Source organism: Battus philenor, unplaced genomic scaffold, assembly GCF_028537555.1.
Source record: "Battus philenor isolate CCGP_79_NKW_IND1 unplaced genomic scaffold, ilBatPhil1.0.hap1 SCAF_27, whole genome shotgun sequence".
NCBI classification, from domain to species: Eukaryota; Metazoa; Arthropoda; class Insecta; order Lepidoptera; family Papilionidae; genus Battus; species Battus philenor.
The window spans coordinates 7244346-7270646 of record NW_027181690.1 but is presented as its reverse complement, the minus strand read 5'-3'; the positions used below and the strand labels follow the sequence as shown (position 1 = coordinate 7270646).

The window sequence follows — 26301 nt, the reverse complement described above, 5'->3', positions numbered from 1 at the left end:
ACCTCTAATTTTCTTATAGGGTCCAAAGAAATCGATCACTTCTCGGATCCATAGTGACCTATGGACACATATCCAGCACTATACACCGGTCGAAGACTTTTGCCTTCAGGTTTGCGATATTTAGGATGAGAAGATGTTTGTGCTTCGCGAACGCTGCCCATCCGAGTTTGATTCGGCGAGTTATCTCTTTCTCCGAGCTGTATTATCAGAAGAGATGCTAACGGGTATTAATAAAATTTAAAAGCAGGAAATGAAGTATTACATTTTATTTAAATCTTGAATTTTTTAAATTATCGATACGATAGATTGCCGTAGCAGTCACAGCCGCACTGTCCTACGATGGTGACCACGCCTGCCGCGGGCACCTCCCCTGCGAACTGCACGGCGCCCAATATCGGAACCTGGCCGGCGACGAGCGTGGTGCCCGCCACGGGCAGCTCGCCGGCGACGTCCAGGTCACCCGTTCCGGCCCCGCCGTACGCGCCCACCGGCTCCGCAGCGCCCCAGCCGCAGCCGCCCAGACCGCGGCCTCCCATCATTACACCAGCTCCGTATTGTGGTACCACGCACTGCGCGACTGCATTCTGAACGATAACAATTACATTAAAAAAATTATAGGCAAAAAATATGTTCGTGGACTGGACTATGCTCCTCTTTTACCTGAACCACGCACGCGGTCATGCACAACAGTGCTCCGAGGAAGGCGAACGGTGACATGTCTGTTTCTTTCTTCTGTTTCACTGACTTGGTAAATTATTTTCGCGCGTGTATGCTTTTATACTATGAAATGTATTAGTTTTGAAACCGTCTTCAATTAATCAGCGTGTACGTGGTTTCGCATCAACGAAGAATTCTGAACCACAATCTTAGGACAACAGGATAACCGTTTTAACGAAAATAAACAATTTAATTGCAAATTATCACCTACTTTCATAACTTGGTCACGTTTAACGTGCCTATCATATTTTGCTAATTTTGTAATTTTCAACATTTGACAAACCAATACATGACTCGACTGTATAAAAGCTGGGAATAAGAGTTTAAAGTTACTCACTGACTACTCACTCGTTCATTCAAAGTACTAAAGTGCAAGTAAACACAATGCCAGCCACGAACATCGTACGCCTCTGCAGCTTCCTTGGATTTCTTGTATCGGTGAGTTTTAAGAGAAAATTTAAAAAAAATATTTTGGACTAGTTGTAAGCATGTGTCTTGATTGTGATTTGGTTCAGTTGCAGAGTGTCCGCGGGCAATGCGTGCCGCTGCGCGGGTACAGCGGGTGCAGTGGGGGGCGGTACGACGTGGTCCCGGCTTACCATGAGTGTTCTCTGGCCGCCGCCGCCGCGCTGGCCGCCGCCGACGGCGGAAGCTTTGCCGTGACCAGCGCCTCCCCCGTGCCACCGCACGGCGTGTCCGTGCGGTCGGAGAACGAGTACGCGGGCGTGCTGGCTGTGGCCGGGCAGCTGCCATTCCTCGGCAGCACGCAGCTGGAGGGCGCGGTGCCCTCCGCCGGTGCGGGCGCCGTGTCGTACGGCTGCGGCTACGGCGACGTGGCTATCGTAAGCGAGGACTTCGCCGGCGCTGCGCCGGCTGCCGGTCTACTGCCCGAAAGCGCTTTCAGCGGATTGCGAAGTTGCGGGTGTGGAGCTCTCGTTTGAATATGTCATTAATAATCTACATAATATTGTGTTCACGAATTGAACTTGGAAAGTAAAATAAACAACAAAACTTTTTTAACTTTTTCATTTTTATGGTGTAGCCAGCAATTATCCTTTCACTAAATTTCGCTATTGACGTATATATAAACTAGCTAAATATGAAATAATATTTTCACAGTGATAGCAGTTTGATTAGTATCTCCAAATAATTAGTCGTATATTTGCTTTGTGTTTCGATTACGAATAATTAATGAATAGATGAACATTATTGCTTTGAGCACGCGTGCAACTGTCGGCTTCCTTTGTTACATTATTCCCTCGGGGTCTTGAATAGTTTTGAGGCTGTTTTGTTTATAGCAAGTTTTTGCAAATAAGGCTTCTTGAAGAAATTGGTTGCTATGCTGATATAAACATTCCGCATAGATCAACCAATCATCTTAATTCTCAAGCGAATATAAATAGCCATTGTATTTAATTTTATGCAATTTTTAGCTTCTGCGGGCCTCGGTTCCGCAAGTCCAGCGGAGATGAAGCTGTTAGAGTGGCGTGGATTACAGCAATAACATCTACCGACACCGTGCTGAAATAAACGTTTCGTATGATCAAACATTTGGTTTACTTTAGAAAAGAATGTTTTATTTCAGTTAGCTCAGAATAATCTCTCCTAAAATTTTAACACTCTATAATTTTTGGTTTAGGTATTTAGAACCTTCGAATTATCATATTCTTACGAATTGTAAGAACTGCATGCAAATCACAAAGTGAACGTTAGCGGGGTTTCAAGCTCGCAACCAAAATCGAACAGCACTGTTTATTATGGTTTATATGTTTATCTGGGGTTACTTTTCGATGATAAAGAGAGCCTCTATAAAGAGAAGAATGCTACCGAGAGGGTTGCTAGCTATAAAAGTTATAAAAATTGTGCTATAAAAGAATATTTGATCAATATATATGTTTATATAACTTATTTATACGATTTAGTAGATGTGGATTAAACAGAGGTTTAAAAATGTTGAAAGCCTCTAATTCAATATTGTTTTAACAAAATATGTTCAATTTAATTTTAACTTTTTGACACGACTTGTCAGTTTCGGTGCCAAATGAGCTTCAAATAGCACCTTTAACGTGAAAAAACTTAAGACTTCGACATTTATAAAGAAATTATTATTATTTATTAATAAAAAGATTCAAATTTCATAAACTTTATATAAATTAAACGAAGGGTCGCTTATTACAATATCATATCTTACGTTCTTTAAATATTAGCTTTTAATATAATACAGCAGCTTAGTAAAAAAAACACAGTGTTTTGACTCTAAAATCAAAAACAAATTAAGTTGCAGAAGTGACTCCCTCTTTCATTATCGTGTCGTATCTATTTATATTATTCACAACAGATGTATTTAATTTAATAGCATGCAATACTAATGACTAAAACAAAGTTTCATTTGAACACTTTATTTATTTTAAGCAAACACAACACTTTAAAATGCATTTACTAGAGCAAATATTATATATATATATATATATATATATATATATATATATATATATATATATATATATATTGTATTTTTGACGAGAAGATATTTGGGCTTCCCGAACGCTACCCTTCCGAGTTCAATTCGGCGAGTTATCTTTTTCTCCGAGCTGTACTATCAGAAGAGGTGTTAACGGATATTAATAAAGTTTAAAAGCAGGAAATGATGTATAACATTTTATTTAAATCTTGAATTTATTAAATCATCAATGCAATAGATTGCCGAAGCAGTCACAGCCGCACTGTCCTACGATGGTGACCACGCCTGCCGAGGGCACCTCCCCTGCGAACTGCACGGCGCCCAATATCGGTACCTGTCCGGCGACGAGCGTGGTGCCCGCCACGGGCAGCTCGCCGGCGACGTCCAGGTCACCCGTCCCGGCCCCGCCGTACGCGCCCACCGGCTCCGCAGCGCCCCAGCCGCAGCCGCCTAGACCGCTGCCCCTCAACACGACACCGGCTCCGTATTGTGGTACCACGCACTGCACGACTGCATTCTGAACGATAATAATTACATTAAAAAAAATTATACGCGAAAAATAAATTTATGGACAATGCTCCTCCTTTTACCTGAACCCCGCACACGGTCATGCACAACAATACTCCGAGGAAGGCGAACGGTGACATGTCTGTTTCTTTCTTCTGTTTCACTGACTTGGTAAATTATTTTCACGCGTGTATGCTTTTATACTATGATTTTGTATTAGTTTTGAAACCGCCTTCAATTAATCAGCGTGTACGTGGTTTCGCATCAACAAAGATTTCTGAACCACAATCTTAAGACAACAAGTTCATCGTTTTGACGGAAATAAACAATTTAATTGCAAATTATCATCTACTTTCATAATTTGGTCACGTATAATTTTCAACAATTGAGAAACATAGGTATGCCTGGGCTGTATAAAAGCCGGGAATAAAAGCGTAAAGTTACTAACTACTCACTGGTTCATTCAAAGTACTGAAGTGCAAGTAAACAAAATGCCAGCCACGAACATCGTACGCATCTGCAGCTTCCTTGGATTTCTTGTATCGGTGAGTTTTAAGAGAAATTTTTTAAAAAAATTAATGAACTAGTTGTAAGCATGTGTCTTGATTGTGATTTGGTTCAGTTGCAGAGTGTCTGCGGGCAATGCGTGCGCGGGTACAGCGGGTGCAGTGGGGGGTGGTACGACGTGGTCCCGGCTTACCATGAGTGTTCTCTGGCCGCCGCCGCCGCGCTGGCCGCCGCCGACGGCGGAGGCTTTGCCGTGACCAGCGCCTCCCCCGTGCCACCGCACGGCGTGTCCGTGCTGTCGGAGAACGAGTACGCGGGCGTGCTGGCTGTGGCCGGGCAGCTGCCATTCCTCGGCAGCACGCAGCTGGAGGGCGCGGTGCCCTCCGCCGGTGCGGGCGCCGTGTCGTACGGCTGCGGCTACGGCGACGTGGCTATCGTGAGCGAGGACTTCGCCGGACCCGCGCCAGCCGCCGGTCTGCTGCCTGAAGGCGCTTTCAGCGGCTTGCGAGGGTGCGGGTGTGGACCTCTCATTTAAACATGTCATTAATTATCTACATAATAATGTCATCACGAATTGGATTTGGAAAGTAAAATAAACAACAAAACTGTTTTAACTATTTCATTTATATGGTGTAGCCAGCAATTATCCTTTCATAAAATTTCGCTATTGACTTATATAAAAACTAGCTAAATATTAAATAATATTTTGATTGTGATAGCAGTTTGATCAGTATCTACAAATGACTAAACTTATACTTGCTGTTGATAACGAATAATTAATGAATAGATGAACATTATTGCTTTGAGCACGCGTGCAACTGTCGACTTCCTTTGTCACATTACTCCCTCAGGGGCTTAAATGGGTTTTAGACAGTTTTGTTTATAGGTATTTTTCGCAAGTAATGCCTCTTGAGGAACACGGTTTCGGACACCCAGTTGAGTTGAAGGTGTAAAAGCCGCAAAGCTAATAGCGATAACGTCTAACTCAACCATGCCGATATAAGCACTCCGTATAGATCAACGAATTTTTTAATTCTTAAGCAATATAAAAAGCGGCTGTGTTCTGAAAATGTTAGCTTTTGCGGACCTCGATTCCACAAGCCAATTTGAGATGATTTTGTCAGAGCCGCAAGGCTATCAGAAATAACATCTACCGACATCGTGCTAATACAAACTTTTCGTATGACCAAACATTTATTTTACTTTACATAATAATGTTTACAGTTAAAATAGAAAAATCTCTTATAAAATTATAAAACACTATAATTTTAGTTTTAGGTATTTCGGCTCTTGACAATAATAATATTCTCGCGATTTGTAAGCATCGATGCTACAAATTAAATGACATTCTGTTTTATCGCTAATCTAATACCGTTTGCTTTTAAAATAAATGATGTTGAGTACGTTTTATTGCTATACATCAATATCCTTATTCGATAAACATAGTCACTAATAACGTATTGCGCTTCGAGTGTAGTGGGTTGACGTACAAAATTAAAAACTAATAAAATTTGTGAGATACATTTTATTTAATTGTTATATATAATTGTTTCACCAAATTCGGCAAATATTGAAGAAAATGAGGTCTAGAATTATTGAAAGCCTCTCATTTAATGTATTTTAATACGACTTGTTCGAACTTTAATATCGCTCTTGTGGACCTCGATTCCGCAAGCCCAGTTGAGGTGATTTCGTCAGAGCCGCAAGGCTAACAGAAATAACATTTACCGCCACCGTGCTAATACAAATTTTTCGTATGACCAAACATTTGTTTTCCTTTACATAATAATGATTACAGTTAACATAGAAAAATCTCTCCTAAAATTATAAAACACTATAATTTTAGTTTTAAGTATTTCGGCCATTGTGAATAATAATATTCTTGCGATTTGTAAGCAGCGATGCTACAAATTAAATGACATTCTGTATATCGCCAATCTAGTTCCGTTTGCTTTTAAAATAAATGATATTGAATACGCTTTACTGCTAGACATCAATATCCTTATTCAATAAACATAGTCACTAAGAACGTATCGCGCTTTGAGCTTAGTGGGTTGGCATTAAAAATTAAAAACTAATGAAATATGTGCGATACATTTTCTATAATTGTTATATATAATTGAATTACCAAATTAGTCAAATATTGATGAAAATGAGGTCTAGAGTTATTAAAAGCCTCTCATTTAATGTATTTTAATACGACTTGTTCATACTTTAATATCAAAACTTTACTTTTGTGGAATATCTCTTTATTTTGTTTTTTATGTGTCCGAATGTTTTCAACAAAATGTTACAAATAAGTTGGAAATATATTCCTATTTTATTACCTAGTAATAATTTGTAAATGATGAATATTACCTCCGTGAAGGAAACATCTGAAAACGTGTCAGCGCTTATTGACATGACTTGTCAGTTTTTACGCCAAAGAGGCTTCTCGTAAAATAAACTATTAATATTTATAATCTAGCCGTACCCTCGACTTCATTCGCGTGGAATTTAACCAAAAAGTTATTTTGTTTGTTTTGCTTTTTTTCCTTTTAAGGATTTTTCAAAAATAAAATTATCTTAACTTACGTCTTATTACATTAGCTGCCTGTCAGTACAACTCTCGTCTTTTGACGTGTACTGCCAGGCATCAGAAGAGCCATTTCAAAGATTAGTCGGAACAAACAGACAGACCGATAAAACTTAAAAAAAATGTAATTTTTGTATATGTACCGTACAAAACTATATTAGTTTACATGTAATAATAAGCTGTAATTATTATATTACAAATAGAGACTCTAGTTTTATTTATTTGTTCAGATAATTTGATGCTAATTTGATAACCTATTAAATTATTAAATAGAGGATCAATTATTGTTTTACGTATTTAGCTTAAAATCTGAAACAGAGTTTTTAATGTGGTGGTACAATGTTATCTATTTTTTGTTACTACAACTTATTTATTTAGATACTGGACGCTTTGCATAAGTACATGTTAACCAAGAGTCCGAATACAAAACCGATTCACGTGAACAGAAAAGTTTGGACAGCGCAGCAGTTTAGATAATTGGATAACTCTTTAACGATAGCACAAATTATTTCCCGAAGGAGAAAGAGGTAGAGAGTTGTTATGCTCACAGTAATAAATTACGTAATATTACGACGAACACCATTAATGCCAAAAATTTAATATGGAAACATTTTTTCCTTTGAAGCTTACAACACGATATGCTCTACATTTTAATAAGATTGTTACATTGCAGTGTCAATAGGAGATAGAGAGGAATGAATGGCTAAGCACAGTCTCAATTAAATTGTTTATTTCTTTAAAACACTCACAACACTCTTGAAATTCTTTCACTATAGCAAACGTTTAGTATCACGTCTTTAGAAATGAGTACTCACCGTTAACATCATACCAGGCGATAGACACCCACTGCAAGGCACAGGCCTCCGCCAACGATCGCTACGATGGTGGTCCTGCCTCGACCTCTGCCACTTCCTGCTTTGATCTAGCAGTAGAGTTGCAAGCGTAGCCCTCTACTTAGCTCTTTAAACGACCTTTAACTTTCTTATAAGGTCCAAAGAAAACGATCACATCTCGGATCCATAGGTCATAACCTGCACTATACACCGGTCAAAGACTTTTCCCTTCAGGTTTGCGATATTTAGGACGAGAAGATATTTGTGCTTCCCGAACGCTGCCCTTACGAGTTCGATTCGGTGAGTAATCTCTTTCTCAGAGCTGTAGTATCAGAAGAGGTGTTAACGGATATTAATAAAGTTTAAAAGCAGGAAATCAAGTATAACATTTTATTTAAATCTAGAATTTATTAAATCATCAATGCAATAGATTGCCGTAGCAGTCAAAGCCGCACTGTCCTACGATGGTGACCACGCCTGCCGAGGGCACCTCCCCTGCGAACTGCACGGCGCCCAATATCGGTACCTGTCCGGCGACGAGCGTGGTGCCCGCCACGGGCAGCTCGCCGGCGACGTCCAAGTCACCCGTCCCGGCCCCGCCGTACGCGCCCACCGGCTCCGCAGCGCCCCAGCCGCAGCCGCCCAGACCGCGGCCTCCCAACACGACACCCGCTCCGTATTGTGGCACCACGCACTGCGCGACTGCATTCTGAACGATAACAATTACATTAAAAAAAATAATACGCAAAAAGTATGTTTCAGGACTACATACAGGACTTATAAAGAAATTATTAATATTTATTAATAAAATGATTCAAATTTCATAAACTTTATATAAATTAAACAAAGGGTCGCTTATTACAATATCATATCTTACGTTGTTTAAATATTAGCTTTCAATATAATACAGCAGCTTAATAAAAAAACACAGTGTTTTGACTCTAAAATCAAAAACAAATTAAGTTGCAGAAGTGACTCCCTCTTTCATTATCATGTCGTATCTATTTCTATTATTCACAACAGATGTAAGCAAACACTTTAAAATGCATTTACTATAGCAAATATTATAAATATATATATATATATATATATATATATATATATATATATATATATATATATATATATATATATATATATATATATATATATATATATTTATATATATGTGTATATCGAATTGGATTTGGAAAGTAAAATAAACATAACTATTTTAACTATTTCATTTTTATGGTATAGCCAGCAATTATCCTTTCATAAAATTTCGCTATTGACGTATATATAAACTAGCTAAATTTTAAATAATATTTTTATCGTGATAGCAGTTTGATCAGTATCTACAAATGACTAAACTTATACTTGCTTTTGATTTTGATACCGAATAACTAATAAATAGATGAACATAAACGCGCGTGCAACTGTCGGCTTCCTTTGTCACATTATTCCCTTAGGGGCTTAAATGGGTTTTAAAGTGTTTTGTTTATAGATATTTTTCGCAAATAGTGCCTCGTGAGGAACACGGTTTCGGACACTTTGTTGAGTTGAAGGTGTACAAGCTGCAAGGCTAACAGCGATAACGTCTGACTCAATCATGCTGATATAAGCACTCCGTATAGATCAACGAATTTCGTAATTCTTAAGCAATATAACGAGCCGCTGTGTTCTGAAAATGTTAGCTCTTGCGGACCTCGGTTCCGCAAGCGCAGTTGGGGTGATTTTGTCAGAGCCGCAAGGCTAACAGAAATAACATCTACCGACATCGTGCTTATACAAGCTTTTCGTATGACCAAACATTTATTTTACTTTACATAACAATGTTTACAGTTACCATAGAAAAATCTCTCATAAAATTATAAAACACTATAATTTTAGTTTTAGGTATTTGGCCTTTGAGAATAATAATATTTTTGCGATTTGTAAGCACCGATGTTACAAATTAAATGACATTCTGTTTTATCGCCAATGTAGTACCCGTCAGTATAACTCACGTCTTTTGACGTGTACTGACAGGCATCCGAAGAGCCATTTCAGAGATTAGTCGGAATAAACAGACAGACCGATAAAACTTTAAAAAAATGTAATTTTTTGTATATGTACCATACAAAACTATATTAGTTTACATGTAATAATAAGCTGTTATTATTATATTACAAATAGAGACTCCAGTTTTATTTATTTGTTCAGATACTTTGATGCTAATTTGATAACCTATTAAATTATTAAATGGAGGATCAATTATGATTTTACGTATTTAGCTTAAAATCTGAAATAGAGTTTTTAATGTGGTGGTACAATGGTATCTATTTTTTGTAACTACAACTTATTTTATTTATTTAGATACTGGACGCTTTGCATAAGTACATGTTAACCAAGAGTCCGAACACAAAACGATTCACATGATCAGAAACATCTGGATAGCGCAGCAGTTTAGATAATTGGATAACTCTTTAAGGATAGCACAAATTATTTCCAGAAGAAGAGAGGGGTACCATTAATGCCAAAAATTTAATATGGAAACATTTTTCCCTCTGAAGCTTACAACACGATATGCTCTGCATTTTATTAAGATTCTTTTCATTCATTCATTTTCTATTTATTCATTCGTTTTACTAAGTGTAAATAGGAGATAAAGAGGAATGAGTGGCTTAGCGCAGTCTCAATTTAATTGTTTATTTTTTTAAAACACACACAACAACTCTTGAAATTATTTTACTATAGCAAACATATTATGCTTCCCGAACGCTGCCCTTCCGAGTTTGATTCAGCGAGTTATCTCTTTCTCCGAGCTGCACTATCAGAAGAGGTGGTAACGGGTATTAATAAAATTTAAAAGCTGGAAATGAAGTATTACATATTATTTAAATCTTGAATTTATTAATGAATTTATGAATTAATCAATACAGTAGGTTGCCGAGGCAGTCACAGCCGCACTGTCCTGCGATGGTGACCACGCCTGCCGCGGGCACCTCCCCTGCGAACTGCACGGCGCCCAATATCGGTACCTGTCCGGCGACGAGCGTGGTGCTCGCCACGGGCAGCTCGCCGGCGACGTCCAAGTCACCCGTCCCGGCCCCGCCGTACGCGCCCACCGGCTCCGCAGCGCCCCTGCTGCAGCCGCCCAGACCGCGGCCTCCCAACGCGACACCCGCTCCGTATTGTGGCATCACGCACTGCCCGATCGCGTCCTGAATATTAACAAATACATTCAAAACCTTTTTATAATACGAGTAGACAAATATGTTTCTGGACTATGCTCCTCTTTTACCTGAACCCCGCACGCGGTCATGCACAACAGTGCTCCGAGGAAGGCGAACGTCGACATGTCTGTTTCTTTCATCTGTTTCACTGACTTGATTAATTATTCTCGAGCGTATGCTTTTATACAATGAAATGTATTAGTTTTGAAACCGTCTTCAACTAATCAGCGTGTACGTGGTTTTGCATCAACGAAGAATTCTGAACCACAATCTTAAGACAACAGGATAACCGTTTTAACGAAAATAAACGATTTAATTGCAAATTATCACCTACTTTCATAACTTGGTCACGTCTAATATGCCTATCATATTTTGCTAATTTTGTAATTTTCAACAATTGACAAACCTATACATGACTCGACCGTATAAAAGCCGGGAATAAGAGTTTAAAGTTACTTACTGACTACTCACTCGTTCATACAAAATACTAAAGTGCAAGTAAAGACAATGCCAGCCACGAACATCGTACGCCTCTGCAGCTTCCTTGGATTTCTTGTATCGGTGAGTGTTAAGAGAAATTAAAAAAAATAATGAACTAGTTGTAAGCATGTGTCTTGATTGTGATTTGGTTCAGTTGCAGAGTGTCTGCGGGCAATGCGTGCCGCTGCGCGGGTACAGCGGGTGCAGTGGGGGGCGGTACGACGTGGTCCCGGCTTACCATGAGTGTTCTCTGGCCGCCGCCGCCGCGCTGGCCGCCGCCGACGGTGGAGGCTTTGCCGTGACCAGCGCCTCCCCCGTGCCACCGCACGGCGTGTCCGTGCTGTCGGAGAACGAGTACGCGGGCCTGCTGGCAGTGATCGGGCAGCTGCCATTCCTCGGCAGCACGCAGCTGGAGGGCGCGGTGCCTTCCGCCGGTGCGGGCGCCGTGTCGTACGGCTGCGGCTACGGCGACGTGGCTATCGTGAGCGAGGACTTCGCCGGCCCCGCGCCGGCCGCCGGTCTACTGTCTGAAGGCGCTTTCAGCGGCTTGCGAGGGTGCGGGTGTGGAGCTCTCATTTAAATATGTCATTAATGATCTACATAATAATGTGCTCACGAAATGAATTCGGAAAGTAAAATAAACAGCAAAACTATTTTAACTCTGTCATTTTCATGCCGTAGCCCGCAATTACCCTTTCATAAAATTTCGCTATTGACTTATATATAAACAAGCTAAATATTAATTTTTTTTTTCATAGTGATAGCAGTTTGATCAGTATCTACAAATGACTAAACTTGTACTTGCTTTTGATTCTGATAACGAATAATTAATGAATAGATGAACATTATTGCTTTGAGCACGCGTGAAACTGTCGGCTTCCTTTGTCACATTAATCCCTCAGGGGCTTAAATGGGTTTTAGACAGTTTTGTTTATAGGTATTTTTCGCAAGTAATGCCTCTTGAGGAACACGGTTTCGGACACCCAGTTGAGTTGGAGGTGTAAAAGCCGCAAGGCTAATAGCGATAACGTCTTTTTTTTTTTTCTGTTGGGGAAATCTTCAGGTATTCAAGATACCCTGCCTCTGGGGGGAGGACAGGGGTATGTGGGATTCCTACCCACTAAAACCCCTCCCCGGTGGTCGCCCTCTGCGCTAAACGGGGGACCGCGGTATCTCCCGGTCAGGGATCGCCACGCGGTCTTCCCTCGCGACTTGCTATTTTTCGATAGCCCGTCCCGGGGTATGCGTGGATACGCTACCCCCGAAACCCTCGTGGTACTATCACGATGGTTCGGGACCACGTCGAACCATCGTCCGCCTCAGAGTCGCCGAAGCTAATGGGAGTTTAGGGCCCCCACCCTAAACTCCCGCGACTCTGAAGGCCCCGTTTATGGTGGGGGAGCACAATTCATCGGAGGGCCGTCGCGAGGCACGTCTCTGCGCTGACGGCGTCGTCTCCGAGCGGGATCTGTCCTCTGCCGATCCCGTTCGGCTGCCTCCTTCTGGACCATGACGGTCTCACAAAAAGAGGCCACGGCCCTGCACGCCGATGACCCACTCAGCATCGCCGACACGATTGCTGGCAAGGAAAGGTCCTGTCCGATCTCGTCCGCCAGAATCCGCCGCTCCGACTGCCACGCCGGGCAGACCGCAAACGTGTGCGAGGCGGAATCCTGGGCGGCTCCTCCGCAGTGGAAGCAGTTCGCCGTCGCTTCGCGACCAATCCTACACAGGTAATCACCAAAGCAACCGTGCCCGGTGATCATGTGCGTAAGCCTGTAGGTGAGCCTTCCGTCTCGTCGCTGCATCCAGGCCTCGAAGACGGGCAGGATCGCTCCAACGACGCGTCTGCGCGCATAGCGCTCTTCCGAGAGCTTAGCGCGCCACGTCGCGAGCGCCCTGCGCCGTTCCTGCCGTCTGACCGCCTCGAGCACACGGTTCGGCTCGCCACCGCCGTCTCGGCGGAGGGTGCGGACTTGGTCGTAGACCCTCGCATCCGACTCCGCTAGAATGTCCAGGGGCGGAAAGCGCGCCAGGACTGTCGCCGCCTCGAACGATATCGTGCGATATCCGCGTACGATCCGTATGGCCATCCTCCGCTGGACGCTGTAGATCTTAGTACTACAGCGTCGAATCGCCAGCCTTTTTGCCCACACGGGCGCCCCGTACAAGGCTACGGACCGTACGACCCCTGCATAGAGGCGGCAGACTTCCTCCGTGGGTCCCCCGAGATTAGGCAGCAGTCTATGCATGGCACCCGCTATCCTCTCAATCCGGGGGACGAGGCGATCGAAGTGCTCTTCGAAGCCCCAGCGACTGTCCAAAGTGAGGCCGAGGTACTTCATGTACCGCCCCACCGTGACATCGTGCCCACCGACGCGAACGCGCGAGTCGGGAGGTTCCCTCGTTCGAGGCAACCGGTGGAACCATAGCGCCTCGGTCTTGTTTGGCGCTATTTCCAACCCCAGCCCGCGTATTTTAGCGACGACGACTTCCGTCCCAAGCTCGGCGAGCTCCCTGGTCCTCTCGAAGTTGTCTCCGCTGGCGACTACCAGCGTGTCGTCGGCGTAACAAACGACGCTCACGCCGGCGGGGAGACTGACTTGCAGAACCGCATCGTACGCGAGGTTCCACAAGAGTGGTCCTAGGACCGACCCCTGCGGCACCCCGCGCTTGATCTCCCTCCGGTTACTCCTTCCGTTTTGGTCCATGTACACGATGTACCTGTCTCGCAAGTAATCGCCGATGACGCCTCGCAGGCAGGGAGGGACCTCATGCTGGATCAGTCCCTCCCTTATCGCGTCCCAGGGCAGTGAGTTGAAAGCGTTGACGATGTCGAGGCTTATCGCCAACGCTACACCACCCCGAGACACGGCCTGCTCCGACAAGGACCGAACGCGCATGATCGCGTCGACGGTCGAACGCCCCCGACGGAAGCCAAACTGGCTGTCGGCAAGATCGGGGCCGACGCGAGACAGATGCCCGCCGATACGGGCGGCAAGTATCCTTTCGAACAGCTTGCCGCACTCGTCCAGCAGGCATATGGGACGGTACGCAGAGGGAGATTCTACGGCCCTGCCTTCTTTCCTCAAGAGGACCAATCGTGCCTCCTTCCAAGGCGTGGGGAACATGGCTCGGCGGAGACAGCTCGTGAAAAGCTCCGCCAGCTTACCCCCCAAAGACGCCAGACTAAGTACCCAGACCCGACCCGGTATTCCGACGGGCCCCGGCGCGGTGTTTCGCGCTCTGAGACGGCTCACGGCTCGATCCAGCTCCTGCGCCGTTACCCTCGTCTCATCCGTCCACTCCCACGGCTGTGCCGGGGGGTGCGAGCGATAACGTCTAACTCAACCATGCCGATATAAGCACTCCGTATAGATCAACGAATTTTTTAATTCTTAAGCATTATTAAAAGGCGCTTTATTCTGAAAATGTGTCTGAAAATTCTCTTGCGGACCTAGGTTCCGCAAGCCCTGTTGAGGTGATTTTGTCGGAGCCGCAAGGCTAACAGAAATAACATCTACCGTCACCGTGCTAATACAAACTTTTCGTATGACCAAACTTTTATTTTATTTTACATAATAACGTTTACAGTTAACATAGAAAAATCTCTCATAAAATTTTAAAACACTATAATTTTAGTTTTAGGTAATTCGCCTCTTGAGAATAATAATATTCTCGCGATTTGTAAGCACCGATGCTACAAATTAAATGACATTCTGTTTTATCGCTAATCTAGTACCGTTTGCTTTTAAAATGAATGATATTGAATAAGTTTTATTACTATACATCAATATCCTTATTTAATAAACATGGTCACTAATAACGTATCGCGCTTTAAGTAAAGTGGGTTGACGTTATAAATTAAAAACTAATAAAATTCGTGCGATACACTTTGTATAATTGTTGTATATATATAATTGAATTACCAAATTAGGCAAATGTTGATGAAAATGAGGTCTGGAATTATTGAAAGCCTCTCATTCAATGTATTTTAATACGACTTGTTCAAACTTTACTTTTGTAGAATATCTCTTTATTTAGTTTTTTATGTGACCGAATGTTTTCAACAAAATGTTACAAATAAGTTGGAAATATATTCCTATTTTATTATCTAGTAATAGTTTGTAAATAACGAATATTACCTCCGTGAAGGAAACATCTGAAAACGTGTCAGCGGTTATTGACATGACTTGTCAGTTTTTACGCCAAAGGGGCTTCTCGTGAAATAAACTATTAATATTTATAATCTAGATGTACCCTCGACTTCTTTCGCGTGTAATTTAACAAAAAAGTTATTTTGTTTATTTTAATTTTTTTCCTTTTAAGGGTTTTTAAAAATAAAAATATCGTAACTTACTTATTACATCAGCTACCTGTCAGTATAACTCTCGTCTTTAGACGTAAACTGACAGGCATCCGAAGAGCCATTTCAGAGATTAGGAACGGAACAGAGAGACCGTTAAAACTTAAAAATAAATGTAATTTTTGTATATGTATCGTACAAAACCATATTAGTTTACATGTAATAATAAGCTGTAATTATTATATTTCAAATAGAGACTAGTTTTATTTATTTGTTCAGATAATTTGATGCTGATTTGATATCCTATTAAATTATTAATCGGAGGATCAATTATTATTTTACGTATTTAGCTTAAAATCTAAAATAGAGTTTTTAATGCGTTGCTACAATGTTATCTATTTTTTGTTACTAAAACTTATTTTATTTATTCAGATACTGGACGCTTTGCATAAGTACATTTTAACCTAGAGTCCGAACACAAAACCGATTCACACGAACAGACACGTCTGGATAGTGCAGCAGTTTAGATAATTGGATAACTCTTTAACGATAGCACAAATATATTTCCAGAAGGAGAGAGGGGTACCATTAATGCCAAAAATTTAATATGGAAACATTTTTCCCTCTGAAGCTTACAACACGATATGCTCTGCATTTTACTAAGATTCTATTCATTCATTCATTTTCTATTTATTCATTCGTTTTACTAAGTGTAAATAGGAGATAAAGAGGAATGAGAGGCTTAGCACAGTCTCAATTTAATTGTTTATTTCTTTAAAACACTCACAACACTCTTGAAATTCTTTTACTATAGCAAACGTTTAGTGCCCACCGTTAACATCACACCAGGCGATAGACGCCCACTGCAAGGCACATGCCTCCGCCAACGATCGCTACGATGGTGGTCCTGCCTCGACCTCTGCCACTTCCTGCTTTGATCTAGCAGTAGAGTTGCAAGCGTAGCCCTCTCCTTAGCTCTTTGGGCTACCTCTAACTTTCCTATAAGGTCTAAAAAAAACGATCACTTCTCGGATCCATAGGTCATAACCAGCACCTTACACCGGTCGAAGACTTTTGCCTTCGGATTTGCGATATTTAGGACGAGAAGATATTTGTGCTTCCCGAACGCTGCCCTTCCGAGTTTGATTCGGCGAGTTATCTCTTTTTCCGAGCTGTACTATCAGAAGAGGTGCTAACGGGTATTAATAAAATTTAAAAGCAGGAAATGAAGTATTACATTTTATTTAAATCTTGAATGTATTAAATCATCAATACAAAAGATTGCCGTAGCAGTCACAACCGCACTGTCCTACGATGGTGACGACGCCTGACGCGGGCACCTCCCCTGCGAACTGCACGGCGCCCAATATCGGCACCTGGCCGGCGACGAGAGTGGTGCCCGCCACGGGCAGCTCGCCGGCGACGTCCAGGTCACCCGTCCCGGCCCCGCCGTACGCGCCCACCGGCTCCGCAGCGACCCTGCCGCAGCCGCCCAGACCGCGGCCTCCCATCACCACACCGGCTCCGTATTGTGGTACCCCGCACTGCGCGACTGCATTCTGGGCGATAACAATTGCATTAAAAAAATTATACGCAAAAAATATGTTTATAAACTATGCTCCTCTTTTACCTGAACCCCGCACGCGGTCATGCACAACAGTGCTCCGAGGAAGGCGAACGGTGACATGTCTGTTTCTTTCTTCTGTTTCACTGACTTGGTTAACTATTCAGGCGCGTATGCTTTTATACTATGAAATGTATTCGTTTTGAAACCGTCTTCAATTAATCAGCGTGTACGTGGTTTTGCATCAAACATTCTGAACCACAATCTCAGGACAACAGGATAACCGTTTCGACGAAAATAAATAATTTAATGGCAAATTATTATCTACTTTCGTAACTTGGTCACGTCTAATATGCCTATCGTATTTTGCAAATTATGTCATTTTCAACAATTGACAAACAAATGTATGATAGGACAATATAAAAGCCAGGAATAAGAGTTCAAAGTTACTCACTGACTACTCACTCGTTCATTCAAACTACTGAAGTGCAAGTAAACAAAATGCCTGCCACGAACATCGTACACCTCTGCAGCTTCCTCGGGTTTTTAGTATCGGTAAGTTTAATGAGAAAATTAAAAAATGAAATGCTATACAGTTAGTTTTCATGAGTGTGGCTTAATTGTGATTTGGTTCAGTTGCAGAGTGTCAGCGGGCAATGCTCGCCGGTGCGCGGGTACAGCGGGTGCAGTGGGGGGCGGTACGACGTGGTCCCGGCTTACCATGAGTGTTCTCTGGCCGCCGCCGCCGCGCTGGCCGCCGCCGACGGCGGAGGCTTTGCCGTGACCAGCGCCTCCCCCGTGCCACCGCACGGTGTGTCCGTGCTGTCGGAGAACGAGTACGCGGGCGTGCTGGCTGTGGCCGGGCAGCTGCCATTCCTCGGCAGCACGCAGCTGGAGGGCGCGGTGCCCTCCGCCGGTGCGGGCGCCGTGTCGTACGGCTGCGGCTACGGCGACGTGGCTATCGTGAGCGAGGACTTCGCCGGCTCCGCGCCGGCCGCCGGTCTACTGTCTGAAGGCGCTTTCAGCGGCTTGCGAGGGTGCGGGTGTGGAGCTCTCATTTAAATATGTCATTAATGATCTACATAATAATGAGCTCACAAAATTAACTCGGAATTTAAAATATAAAACAAATCAACATTAGCTCTTCATTGTGATGGTTTAGCAGTTCGGTTAGACTTTACCATTGTAATTTATGTACAATATAATAAATGTGTCAATGCATTTAAGTTATTTTTGCTTTGCGTTTTGATAACGAATGGGTGATGAAAAGACGATTCTCGGTATTATGAGCACGCGAGAGAATTTTAGCTTCATTTGTTACATTATTTGCTCAGAGGTATAAATATCAAATTTTGCAGCAACAAGTTTCTGTAAATATAAGCTACAAAGGACCTCGATTTCGAACGCCCTATTGAGTTGAAACTGTCAAAGCCACAGGGATAACAGCAATAACATCTACCGAAACCATGCTAGACTAAGCTTTCCTTTATGGATCTAACATTCGGTTTACTTCACATAAGAGTATTTTATTTCAGTTATCATGGAACCAATCTATACACCTATTATTTTAAACCGCTATTATTATGACTCTATGTATTTCGGCCCTTAAGAGTAATAATTTTATTGCGATTTGTAAGCACTGATGTCACAAATCAAATGGCATTGTTTTTTACCGCCAATCTAGTAATGTTTGCTCTTAAAATAAATGATGTTGATTATGTGTTATGTATATGTATTAATGTCTATGTCTTTTATTCGATAAACATAGTAACTATTAACTACGAATAAAGGATTGGGTGATAATAGAACTAATATAATTTGTACGACAAGCGAATATTTGATGCATAAATATATCATTGATTTACAGGTTTAGGTAAATATTAATGAAAATGCGGTTAAGATTTGTTGGAAGGCCCTCATTCAATAAATTTTAATACGACATGTTTTAACATTAATATCAATACTATACTTTTGTAAAATATATCTTTCTTTGGTTTTAAATTGTTTGAAAGTTTTCAATTAAGTTTGAAATACCTGTGTGAAAGAAAATATCTGTAAACGTTTCTGCGCTTAGCATGACTGGTTTGTATAACGCAGAAAAACTTAGACCTCCGAGCTTTTGTTAACAAATTATTATCATTTATAAGCTAGCTATGTCTGCGAATTCATTCGGACAGAAAACAAAAAAAAACTTTCAATTACTTTTGATTTTTTTTTTCGTTTAAGAATTTTTTTACCATAAAAGTTTCCCAAGTTATATTTTTTTTTAAATGGCCCCCGCTAATCGGAGCCTCTCGTACCCCTAATTTGTTGGGATCAGGAACTTTTGTTTTACAGTTTATTAGTTTTTTCACGATCTTTTTTTATTTTCTCTCTCTTCTTACATGCATTTTATGTTCTTTCATTCGATATTTTTTACCACATTCCTTCTTTCTTACCCTTTCGCTCTATAACGCCTTCCATTCATCCCTCATTACTCATGTACATTTTCTTTATTCTATATTCTTATTTTATTTCTTTATAAGATTATTACATAATCACATTGTTTTACATTATTTTTATCGATTTTAGTTATTTACATTTTATAAGCTTTTATTTTTATCTATCGCTTTACTAATTATTTCTCTACAGAGTAATAGGAAGTCTTCTTTTGTTGTTTTTTCTCTTATCCTATAATAGCCTCCCTCTATTGATTCCTCCTTGAATTTTACACCAGACCAAGTTATATCTTATTATATTAGATAACTATCAGTATAAGTCTCGTCAAAATTCGTCATGTTATTTCAGAGATTAGTTGGAACGAATAGACGGACAGATTAAGAAAAAAATGTTTATTTTTTATACGACCCGTTTACATATTCATAAGAATTAATAAAAGTAGTAATAAAAGTAGTAAGTTATTTTAATATTACAAACAGACACTCAAGTGTTGTTTATTTGTATAGATAATTTGATGAAAATTTACTAACTTTTTAAATTATTAAACGGAGGATCAATTATTACACTTTCGTATCAATAATTAAAATTAAAAACGTAGCAACTGATAGAAAAAAAACGAATTAGGGTGGAGAATTGACTTGCTCTTTCACTATCGTATCATTCATTTCGTATCGTATCTACTTTTCTTCTTTATACTAGATGTTTTTTTAGTTATTTTTAGTACTATGTAACAATATAATTGAGTCAATTCTGGACGCGTATATATTACAAAATGTGTAAATGTTATAGGTACGAAATATAAATATTTGCTATTACATTCAACTAAAACATTTCATTATATCGATATGTAATGTTTCTAACACGTCGTCAATCAGATTAAGAACACAAAACCTTTACCTTATACCTTTTAATTTTCAAGACAAATGTTTATTCTTATTCGTACTTACTTTACGTATGTAAGAGTAAGACGGATAAAAATACCTGCTTGTACGTGGAAGACGACAAACTTCATTTGTTTGTCCTCTAGAAGATACTGCTAAAACATCACTTTGGTTGTTTCATCTATTTGTAACTTCTTAAAGCCGTCTCTACAATTAATAAGCTTAAAAATTACATTGGCATATACGTACGACTATTCGATCTCCGTTTATAACACGGTTCATATTACGTAGATTGTCATCGTGGTAGTTAATTTACTATACTTACCCCTTCTGTTAACTTCCCGCTGGCAGTACTGTACGCGTGCGACGTACACGAGAAGCCCATTTGTAACTAAAATTGATAAGTCATGTCAAACGAAGTTTTCTGCGAATGCGATCGATTGATCTGCATGTTACGAGAGAGAAAGATTTTAACTTCAATGACAACTAGGTTGTAAAACATAAGGCAAATGTTTTATCTAAAAAACAAACATTCTTTAAATGATGAACATCGTAACGTTATGATGGTGAGGAAAAGCGTTTTCAAAATTTGAATTATTACATAATTAAATTATTTATTGTTTACTATCTGTCCCTGTAGACTATATACTGACATAATTTATTAATCAAACTCATTCTTAAAAAAAGGATTATAATGTAACATATTCAGGACGATCTCTTTACACAGGGTGATTGGAAGTACTTTGGTGTAAACGCTTTATTTTGACACTGCTTTTAAAAGAAATGATGTTGTTTGCGTGTTATAGATATATATTAATATCTATGTCTTTTATTCGATAAACGTTGTAACTAATAAGGTATCGAGTTTAGTATAAAGGAGTGGGTGACTTTAAATATATATACTACTATATAAAAGCGTGTGAAACTATAGACGACAAACTTCATTTTCATGTCCTCTATAATATACTGCTAAAAAGTACTTTCGTTATTTCATCTAGTTGTAACTTTTTTTTTAGCCGTCTTCACAATTAATAAACTTAAAAATTACATTGGCATATACGTACGACTATTCGATCTCCGTTTATAGCACGGCTCATATTACGTAGATTGTCATCGTTGTAGTTAATTTACTATACTTACCTCTTCTATCAACTTCCCGCTGGCAGTACCGTACGCGTGCGACGTACACGAGAAGCCCATTTGTAACTAAAATTGATAAGTCATGTCATACGAAGTTTTCTGCGAATGCGGTCGATTGAACTGCATGTTACGAGAGAGAAAGATTTTAACCTTAATGACAACTAGGTGGCAAAACATAAGGCAAATGTTTTGCAATGCAATTTAATGATAAACATCGTAACGTTATGATGGTGAGAAAAAGAGATTTCAAAATTCGAATAACTACATAAATAAATTAATTATTGTTTACTATCTGTCCCTGTAGAATATTTACTGACATAAGTTATTAATCAAACTCATTCTTAAAAAAATAATTAAAATGTAACATATTCACGACGATCTCTTTACACAGGATGATTGGAAATACATTGGTGTAAACGCTTTAAAGGGGTGAATGTATAGTTTACTTGCTGACATGCTGAGTTTATGAGCTCCGTATAAAAATTAATAATTTTAGTTTATTTAATTTAATTTATTTTGTTTTGGAAAATCTAGATTTTATGTTTACCTATAAAAACAAAATGAAAAGATTTATGTAATTGTGCAATGTAATCTTTAATATTTCTTAAAATACATCAGATTGTATTTGAATACTAGAGGCCTTCCATAAATACACGTTAACCTCGAGTCCAAACACCAAACCCTACTACAACAACGTAAATGTCCATTAATGCAGCAATTTAGATAATTGCAACAATCTCTAACGACAGCACAGATTTATTCGAAGGAGAGAGAGAAAAAGAGGTCTTATTGCCACAAACATCACGTAATATTCAGCCAAAGTCCCTTTAACCGTTTTCATTTACAGTACGTAGCATATCATGAATACAATATATATTTTACTGAGTTTAGCACAAGTTGTTGTCACTTTGCGATGTTCCGAACACACTGCACTGATTATGATTTGAAATAAAAGTCAAAAGTCGAAAACATAAGATCAAATTTATTTAAATCTTGAATTAATGAATTGATCAATACAGCAGGTTGCCGTGGCAGTCACAGCCGCACTGTCCTACGATGGTGACCACGCCTGCCGAGGGCACCTCCCCTGCGAACTGCACGGCGCCCAATATCGGTACCTGTCCGGCGACGAGCGTGGTGCCCGCCACGGGCAGCTCGCCGGCGACGTCCAGGTCACCCGTCCCGGCCCCGCCGTAGGCGCCCACCGGCTCCGCAGCGCCCCTGCCGCAGCCGCCCAGACCGCGACCTCCCATCACCACGCCGGCTCCGTACTGTGGTACCACGCACTGCGCGACTGCATTCTGTAGATTAACAATTACTCTCAAACCTTTTTATACCCAAAAATAAGTTTATAGACTATGCTCCTCTTTTACCTGAATCACGCACGCGGTCATGCATGACAATACTCCGAGGAAGGCGAACGGTGACATGTCTGTTTCTTTCTTCTGTTTCACTGACTTGATTAATTATTCTCGCGCGTATGCTTTTATACTATGGAATGTATTAGTTTTGAAACCGTCTTTAACTAATCAGCGTGTACGTGGTTTTGCATCAACGAAGAATTCTGAACCACAATCTTTAGACAACAGGATAACCGTTTTAACGAAAATAAACAATTTAATTGCAAATTATCATCTACTTTCATAACTTGGTCACGTCTAACGTGCCTATCATATTTTGCTAATTTTGTAATTTTCAACATTTGACAAACCAATACATGACTCGACTGTATAAAAGCTGGGAATAAGAGTTTAAAGTTACTCTCTGACTACTCACTCGTTCATTCAAAGTACTAAAGTGCAAGTAAACACAATGCCAGCCACGAACATCGTACGCCTCTGCAGCTTCCTTGAATTTCTTGTATCGGTGAGTTAAAAGAGAATTTTTTTACAAAATTATTGAACTATTTGTAAGCATGTGTCTTGATTGTGATTTGGTTCAGTTGCAGAGTGTCAGCGGGCAATGCGTGCCGGTGCGCGGGTACAGCGGGTGCAGTGGGGGACGGTACGACGTGGTCCCGGCTTACCATGAGCGTTCTCTAGCCGCCGCCGCTGCGCTGGCCGCCGCCGACGGCGGAGGCTTTGCCGTGACCAGCGCCTCCCCCGTGCCGCCGCACGGCGTGTCCGTGCTGTCGGAGAACGAGTACGCGGGCGTGCTGGCTGTGGCCGGGCAGCTGCCATTCCTCGGCAGCACGCAGCTGGAGGGCGCGGTGCCCTCCGCCGGTGCGGGCGCCGTGTCGTACGGCTGCGGCTACGGCGACGTGGCCATCGTGAGCGAGGACTTCGCCGGCCCCGCGCCGGCTGCCGGTCTACTGCCCGAAAGCGCGTTCAGCGGATTGCGAAGTTGCGGGTGTGGAGCTCTCGTTTGAATATGTCATTAATAATCTACATAATATTGTGTTCACGAATTGAACTTGGAAAGTAAAATAAACAACAAAACTATTTTAACTTTTTCATTTTTATGGTGTAGCCAGCAATTATCCTTTCACTAAATTTCGCTATTGACGTATATATAAACTAGCTAAATATGAAATAATATTTTCATAGTGATAGCAGTTAGATCAGTATCTCAAAATAATTAATCGTATATTTGCTTTGTGTTTCGATTACGAATAATTAATGAATAGATGAACATTATTGCTTTGAGCACGCGTGCAACTAACGGCTTCCTTTGTTACATTATTCCCTCGAGGCTTTAAATAGTTTGTAGGCTGTTTTGTTTATAGGAAGTTTTTGCAAATAAGGTTTCTCAAAGAAATTGGTTGCTATGCTTATATAAACATTTCGTGTAGATCAACCAATCATCTTAATTCTCAAGCGAATATAAATAGCCATTGTATTTAATTTCATGAAATTTTTAACTTCTGCGGGTCTCGGCTCCGCGAGTCCGGTCTAGATGAAGCTGTTAGAGTGGCGTGGATAACAGCAATAACATCTACCGACACCGTGCTGAAATAAACGTTTCGTATGATCAAACATTTGGATTACTTTATATAAGAATGTTTTATTTCAGTTAGCACAGAATAATCTCTCCTAAAATTTTAAAACTCTATAATTTTTGGTTTAGGTATTTAGAACCTTCGAATTATCATATTCTTACGAATTGTAAGAACTGCATGCAAATCACAAAGTGAACGTTAGCGGGGTTTCAAGCTCGCAACTAAAATCGAACGGCACTGTTTATTATGGTCTACATGAATATCTGGGGTTAGTTTTCGATGATAAAGAGAGCCTCTATAAAGAGAAGAATGCTACCGAGAGGGTTGCTAGCTATAAAAGTTATAAAAATTGTGCTATAAAAGAATATTTGACCAATACATATATATATATATATATAACTTATTTACACGATTTAGTAGATGTGGATTAAACTGAGGTTTAAAAATGTTGAAAGCCTCTAATTCAATATTGTTTTAACAAAATATGTTCAATTTAATTTTAACTTTTTGACACGACTTATCAGTTTCGGTGCCAAATGAGCTTCAAATAGCACCTTTAACGTCGGAAAACTTAAGACTTCGACATTTATAAAGAAATTATTATTATTTATTAATAAAATGATTCAAATTTCATAAACTTTACATAAATTTAACGAAGGGTCGCTTATTACAATATCATATCTTACGTTCTTTAAATATTAGCTTTTAATATAATACAGTAGCTTAATAAAAAATACAGTGTTTTGACTCGAAAATCAAAAACAAATTAGGTTGCAGAAGTGACTTGCTCTTTCATTATCGTGTCGTATCTATTTCTATTATTCACAACAGATGTATTTAATTTAATAGCATGCAATACTAATGACTAAAACACAGTTTCATTTGAATACTTTATTTATTTTAAGCAAACACAACACTTTAAAATGCATTTACTATAGCAAATATTATATATATATATATATTTTTTTTTTTTTGACGAGAAGATATTTGTGCTTCCCGAACGCTGCCCTTCCGAGTTCAATTCGGCGAGTTATCTCTTTCTCCGAGCTGTACGTGTACGAGAAGAGGTTAAAAGCAGGAAATGAAGTATTACATTTTATTTAAATCTTGAATTTATTAAATCATCACTGCAATAGATTGCTGAAGCAGTCACAGCCGCACTGTCCTACGATGGTGACCACGCCTGCCGCGGGCACCTCCCCTGCGAACTGCACGGCGCCCAGTATCGGTACCTGGCCGGCGACGAGCGTGGTGCCCGCCACGGGCAGCTCGCCGGCGACGTCCAGGTCACCCGTCCCGGCCCCGCCGTACGCGCCCACCGGCACCGCAGCGCCCCTGCTGCAGCCGCCCAGACCGCGGCCTCCCAACACCACACCGGCTCCGTATTGTGGCACCACGCACTGCGCGACTGCATTCTGAACGATAACAATTACATTAAAAAAATTATACGCAAAAAATATGTTTATGGACTATGCTCCTCTTTTACCTGAACCCCGTACGCGGTCATGCACAACAGTGCTCCGAGGAAGGCGAACGGTGACATGTCTGTTTCTTTCTTCTGTTTCACTGACTTGATTAATTATTCACGAGCGTATGTTTTTATACTATGAAATGTATTAGTTTTGAAACCGTCTTCAATTAATCAGCGTGTACGTGGTTTTACATCAACGAAGAATTCTGAACCACAATCTTAAGACAACAGGATAACCGTTTTGACGGAAATAAACAATTTAATTGCAAATTATCATCTACTTTC

At 40.6% G+C, this 26301-nt stretch overlaps 11 protein-coding genes across 11 annotated transcripts; 5 read left to right on the top strand and 6 right to left on the bottom strand.

Moving 5' to 3' along the window:
* Positions 1 to 290: 290 nt before the first annotated feature.
* LOC137925744 (chorion class A protein Ld2/Ld41-like) lies at positions 291 to 717 on the bottom strand. Its single transcript, XM_068769213.1, has 2 exons — positions 661 to 717; positions 291 to 584 (listed from the first exon to the last, which is right to left on the bottom strand). Exons 1-2 carry the CDS (start codon positions 715 to 717, stop codon positions 291 to 293), a joined length of 351 nt encoding a protein of 116 aa, XP_068625314.1.
* A 384-nt stretch (positions 718 to 1101) lies between these two features.
* On the top strand, positions 1102 to 2247 carry LOC137925743 (chorion class B protein PC401-like). Its single transcript, XM_068769212.1, has 3 exons — positions 1102 to 1155; positions 1233 to 1639; positions 2151 to 2247. Exons 1-3 carry the CDS (start codon positions 1102 to 1104, stop codon positions 2245 to 2247), a joined length of 558 nt encoding a protein of 185 aa, XP_068625313.1.
* A 1157-nt stretch (positions 2248 to 3404) lies between these two features.
* On the bottom strand, positions 3405 to 3825 carry LOC137925742 (chorion class A protein Ld2/Ld41-like). Its single transcript, XM_068769211.1, has 2 exons — positions 3769 to 3825; positions 3405 to 3695 (listed from the first exon to the last, which is right to left on the bottom strand). Exons 1-2 carry the CDS (start codon positions 3823 to 3825, stop codon positions 3405 to 3407), a joined length of 348 nt encoding a protein of 115 aa, XP_068625312.1.
* Positions 3826 to 4176: 351 nt separating this feature from the next.
* LOC137925741 (chorion class B protein PC10-like) lies at positions 4177 to 4727 on the top strand. Its single transcript, XM_068769210.1, has 2 exons — positions 4177 to 4230; positions 4308 to 4727. Exons 1-2 carry the CDS (start codon positions 4177 to 4179, stop codon positions 4725 to 4727), a joined length of 474 nt encoding a protein of 157 aa, XP_068625311.1.
* Positions 4728 to 8018: 3291 nt separating this feature from the next.
* Positions 8019 to 9193, bottom strand: LOC137925740 (chorion class A protein Ld2/Ld41-like). The gene is made up of 2 exons (XM_068769209.1): positions 9170 to 9193; positions 8019 to 8309 (listed from the first exon to the last, which is right to left on the bottom strand). The coding sequence occupies exons 1-2, from the start codon at positions 9191 to 9193 to the stop codon at positions 8019 to 8021; spliced, it is 315 nt and encodes a 104-aa protein (XP_068625310.1).
* Positions 9194 to 10494: 1301 nt separating this feature from the next.
* On the bottom strand, positions 10495 to 10922 carry LOC137925739 (chorion class A protein Ld2/Ld41-like). The gene is made up of 2 exons (XM_068769207.1): positions 10866 to 10922; positions 10495 to 10785 (listed from the first exon to the last, which is right to left on the bottom strand). Exons 1-2 carry the CDS (start codon positions 10920 to 10922, stop codon positions 10495 to 10497), a joined length of 348 nt encoding a protein of 115 aa, XP_068625308.1.
* A 382-nt stretch (positions 10923 to 11304) lies between these two features.
* LOC137925738 (chorion class B protein PC10-like) lies at positions 11305 to 11857 on the top strand. The gene is made up of 2 exons (XM_068769206.1): positions 11305 to 11358; positions 11432 to 11857. Exons 1-2 carry the CDS (start codon positions 11305 to 11307, stop codon positions 11855 to 11857), a joined length of 480 nt encoding a protein of 159 aa, XP_068625307.1.
* A 5791-nt stretch (positions 11858 to 17648) lies between these two features.
* LOC137925737 (chorion class B protein PC10-like) lies at positions 17649 to 18209 on the top strand. The gene is made up of 2 exons (XM_068769205.1): positions 17649 to 17702; positions 17784 to 18209. The coding sequence occupies exons 1-2, from the start codon at positions 17649 to 17651 to the stop codon at positions 18207 to 18209; spliced, it is 480 nt and encodes a 159-aa protein (XP_068625306.1).
* Positions 18210 to 22617: 4408 nt separating this feature from the next.
* Positions 22618 to 23037, bottom strand: LOC137925735 (chorion class A protein Ld2/Ld41-like). The gene is made up of 2 exons (XM_068769204.1): positions 22981 to 23037; positions 22618 to 22908 (listed from the first exon to the last, which is right to left on the bottom strand). The coding sequence occupies exons 1-2, from the start codon at positions 23035 to 23037 to the stop codon at positions 22618 to 22620; spliced, it is 348 nt and encodes a 115-aa protein (XP_068625305.1).
* Positions 23038 to 23419: 382 nt separating this feature from the next.
* LOC137925734 (chorion class B protein PC10-like) lies at positions 23420 to 23975 on the top strand. Its single transcript, XM_068769203.1, has 2 exons — positions 23420 to 23473; positions 23550 to 23975. Exons 1-2 carry the CDS (start codon positions 23420 to 23422, stop codon positions 23973 to 23975), a joined length of 480 nt encoding a protein of 159 aa, XP_068625304.1.
* Positions 23976 to 25669: 1694 nt separating this feature from the next.
* On the bottom strand, positions 25670 to 26088 carry LOC137925733 (chorion class A protein Ld2/Ld41-like). The gene is made up of 2 exons (XM_068769202.1): positions 26032 to 26088; positions 25670 to 25960 (listed from the first exon to the last, which is right to left on the bottom strand). Exons 1-2 carry the CDS (start codon positions 26086 to 26088, stop codon positions 25670 to 25672), a joined length of 348 nt encoding a protein of 115 aa, XP_068625303.1.
* Between the last annotated feature and the right edge of the window lie 213 nt (positions 26089 to 26301).

Coding starts and splice junctions, on each gene's coding strand:
- LOC137925744 (XM_068769213.1), bottom strand. CDS start 717: ATGTCACCGTTCGCCTTCCTCGGAGCACTGTTGTGCATGACCGCGTGC. Junction 585..660: donor TGACCGCGTGCGTGGTTCAG/GTAAAAGAGGAG, acceptor GTTATCGTTCAG/AATGCAGTCGCGCAGTGCGT.
- LOC137925743 (XM_068769212.1), top strand. CDS start 1,102: ATGCCAGCCACGAACATCGTACGCCTCTGCAGCTTCCTTGGATTTCTT. Junction 1,156..1,232: donor TCCTTGGATTTCTTGTATCG/GTGAGTTTTAAG, acceptor GATTTGGTTCAG/TTGCAGAGTGTCCGCGGGCA. Junction 1,640..2,150: donor AGCGGATTGCGAAGTTGCGG/GTGTGGAGCTCT, acceptor TGCAATTTTTAG/CTTCTGCGGGCCTCGGTTCC.
- LOC137925742 (XM_068769211.1), bottom strand. CDS start 3,825: ATGTCACCGTTCGCCTTCCTCGGAGTATTGTTGTGCATGACCGTGTGC. Junction 3,696..3,768: donor TGACCGTGTGCGGGGTTCAG/GTAAAAGGAGGA, acceptor ATTATCGTTCAG/AATGCAGTCGTGCAGTGCGT.
- LOC137925741 (XM_068769210.1), top strand. CDS start 4,177: ATGCCAGCCACGAACATCGTACGCATCTGCAGCTTCCTTGGATTTCTT. Junction 4,231..4,307: donor TCCTTGGATTTCTTGTATCG/GTGAGTTTTAAG, acceptor GATTTGGTTCAG/TTGCAGAGTGTCTGCGGGCA.
- LOC137925740 (XM_068769209.1), bottom strand. CDS start 9,193: ATGATTGAGTCAGACGTTATCGCT. Junction 8,310..9,169: donor TTGAGTCAGACGTTATCGCT/GTTAGCCTTGCA, acceptor GTTATCGTTCAG/AATGCAGTCGCGCAGTGCGT.
- LOC137925739 (XM_068769207.1), bottom strand. CDS start 10,922: ATGTCGACGTTCGCCTTCCTCGGAGCACTGTTGTGCATGACCGCGTGC. Junction 10,786..10,865: donor TGACCGCGTGCGGGGTTCAG/GTAAAAGAGGAG, acceptor GTTAATATTCAG/GACGCGATCGGGCAGTGCGT.
- LOC137925738 (XM_068769206.1), top strand. CDS start 11,305: ATGCCAGCCACGAACATCGTACGCCTCTGCAGCTTCCTTGGATTTCTT. Junction 11,359..11,431: donor TCCTTGGATTTCTTGTATCG/GTGAGTGTTAAG, acceptor GATTTGGTTCAG/TTGCAGAGTGTCTGCGGGCA.
- LOC137925737 (XM_068769205.1), top strand. CDS start 17,649: ATGCCTGCCACGAACATCGTACACCTCTGCAGCTTCCTCGGGTTTTTA. Junction 17,703..17,783: donor TCCTCGGGTTTTTAGTATCG/GTAAGTTTAATG, acceptor GATTTGGTTCAG/TTGCAGAGTGTCAGCGGGCA.
- LOC137925735 (XM_068769204.1), bottom strand. CDS start 23,037: ATGTCACCGTTCGCCTTCCTCGGAGTATTGTCATGCATGACCGCGTGC. Junction 22,909..22,980: donor TGACCGCGTGCGTGATTCAG/GTAAAAGAGGAG, acceptor GTTAATCTACAG/AATGCAGTCGCGCAGTGCGT.
- LOC137925734 (XM_068769203.1), top strand. CDS start 23,420: ATGCCAGCCACGAACATCGTACGCCTCTGCAGCTTCCTTGAATTTCTT. Junction 23,474..23,549: donor TCCTTGAATTTCTTGTATCG/GTGAGTTAAAAG, acceptor GATTTGGTTCAG/TTGCAGAGTGTCAGCGGGCA.
- LOC137925733 (XM_068769202.1), bottom strand. CDS start 26,088: ATGTCACCGTTCGCCTTCCTCGGAGCACTGTTGTGCATGACCGCGTAC. Junction 25,961..26,031: donor TGACCGCGTACGGGGTTCAG/GTAAAAGAGGAG, acceptor GTTATCGTTCAG/AATGCAGTCGCGCAGTGCGT.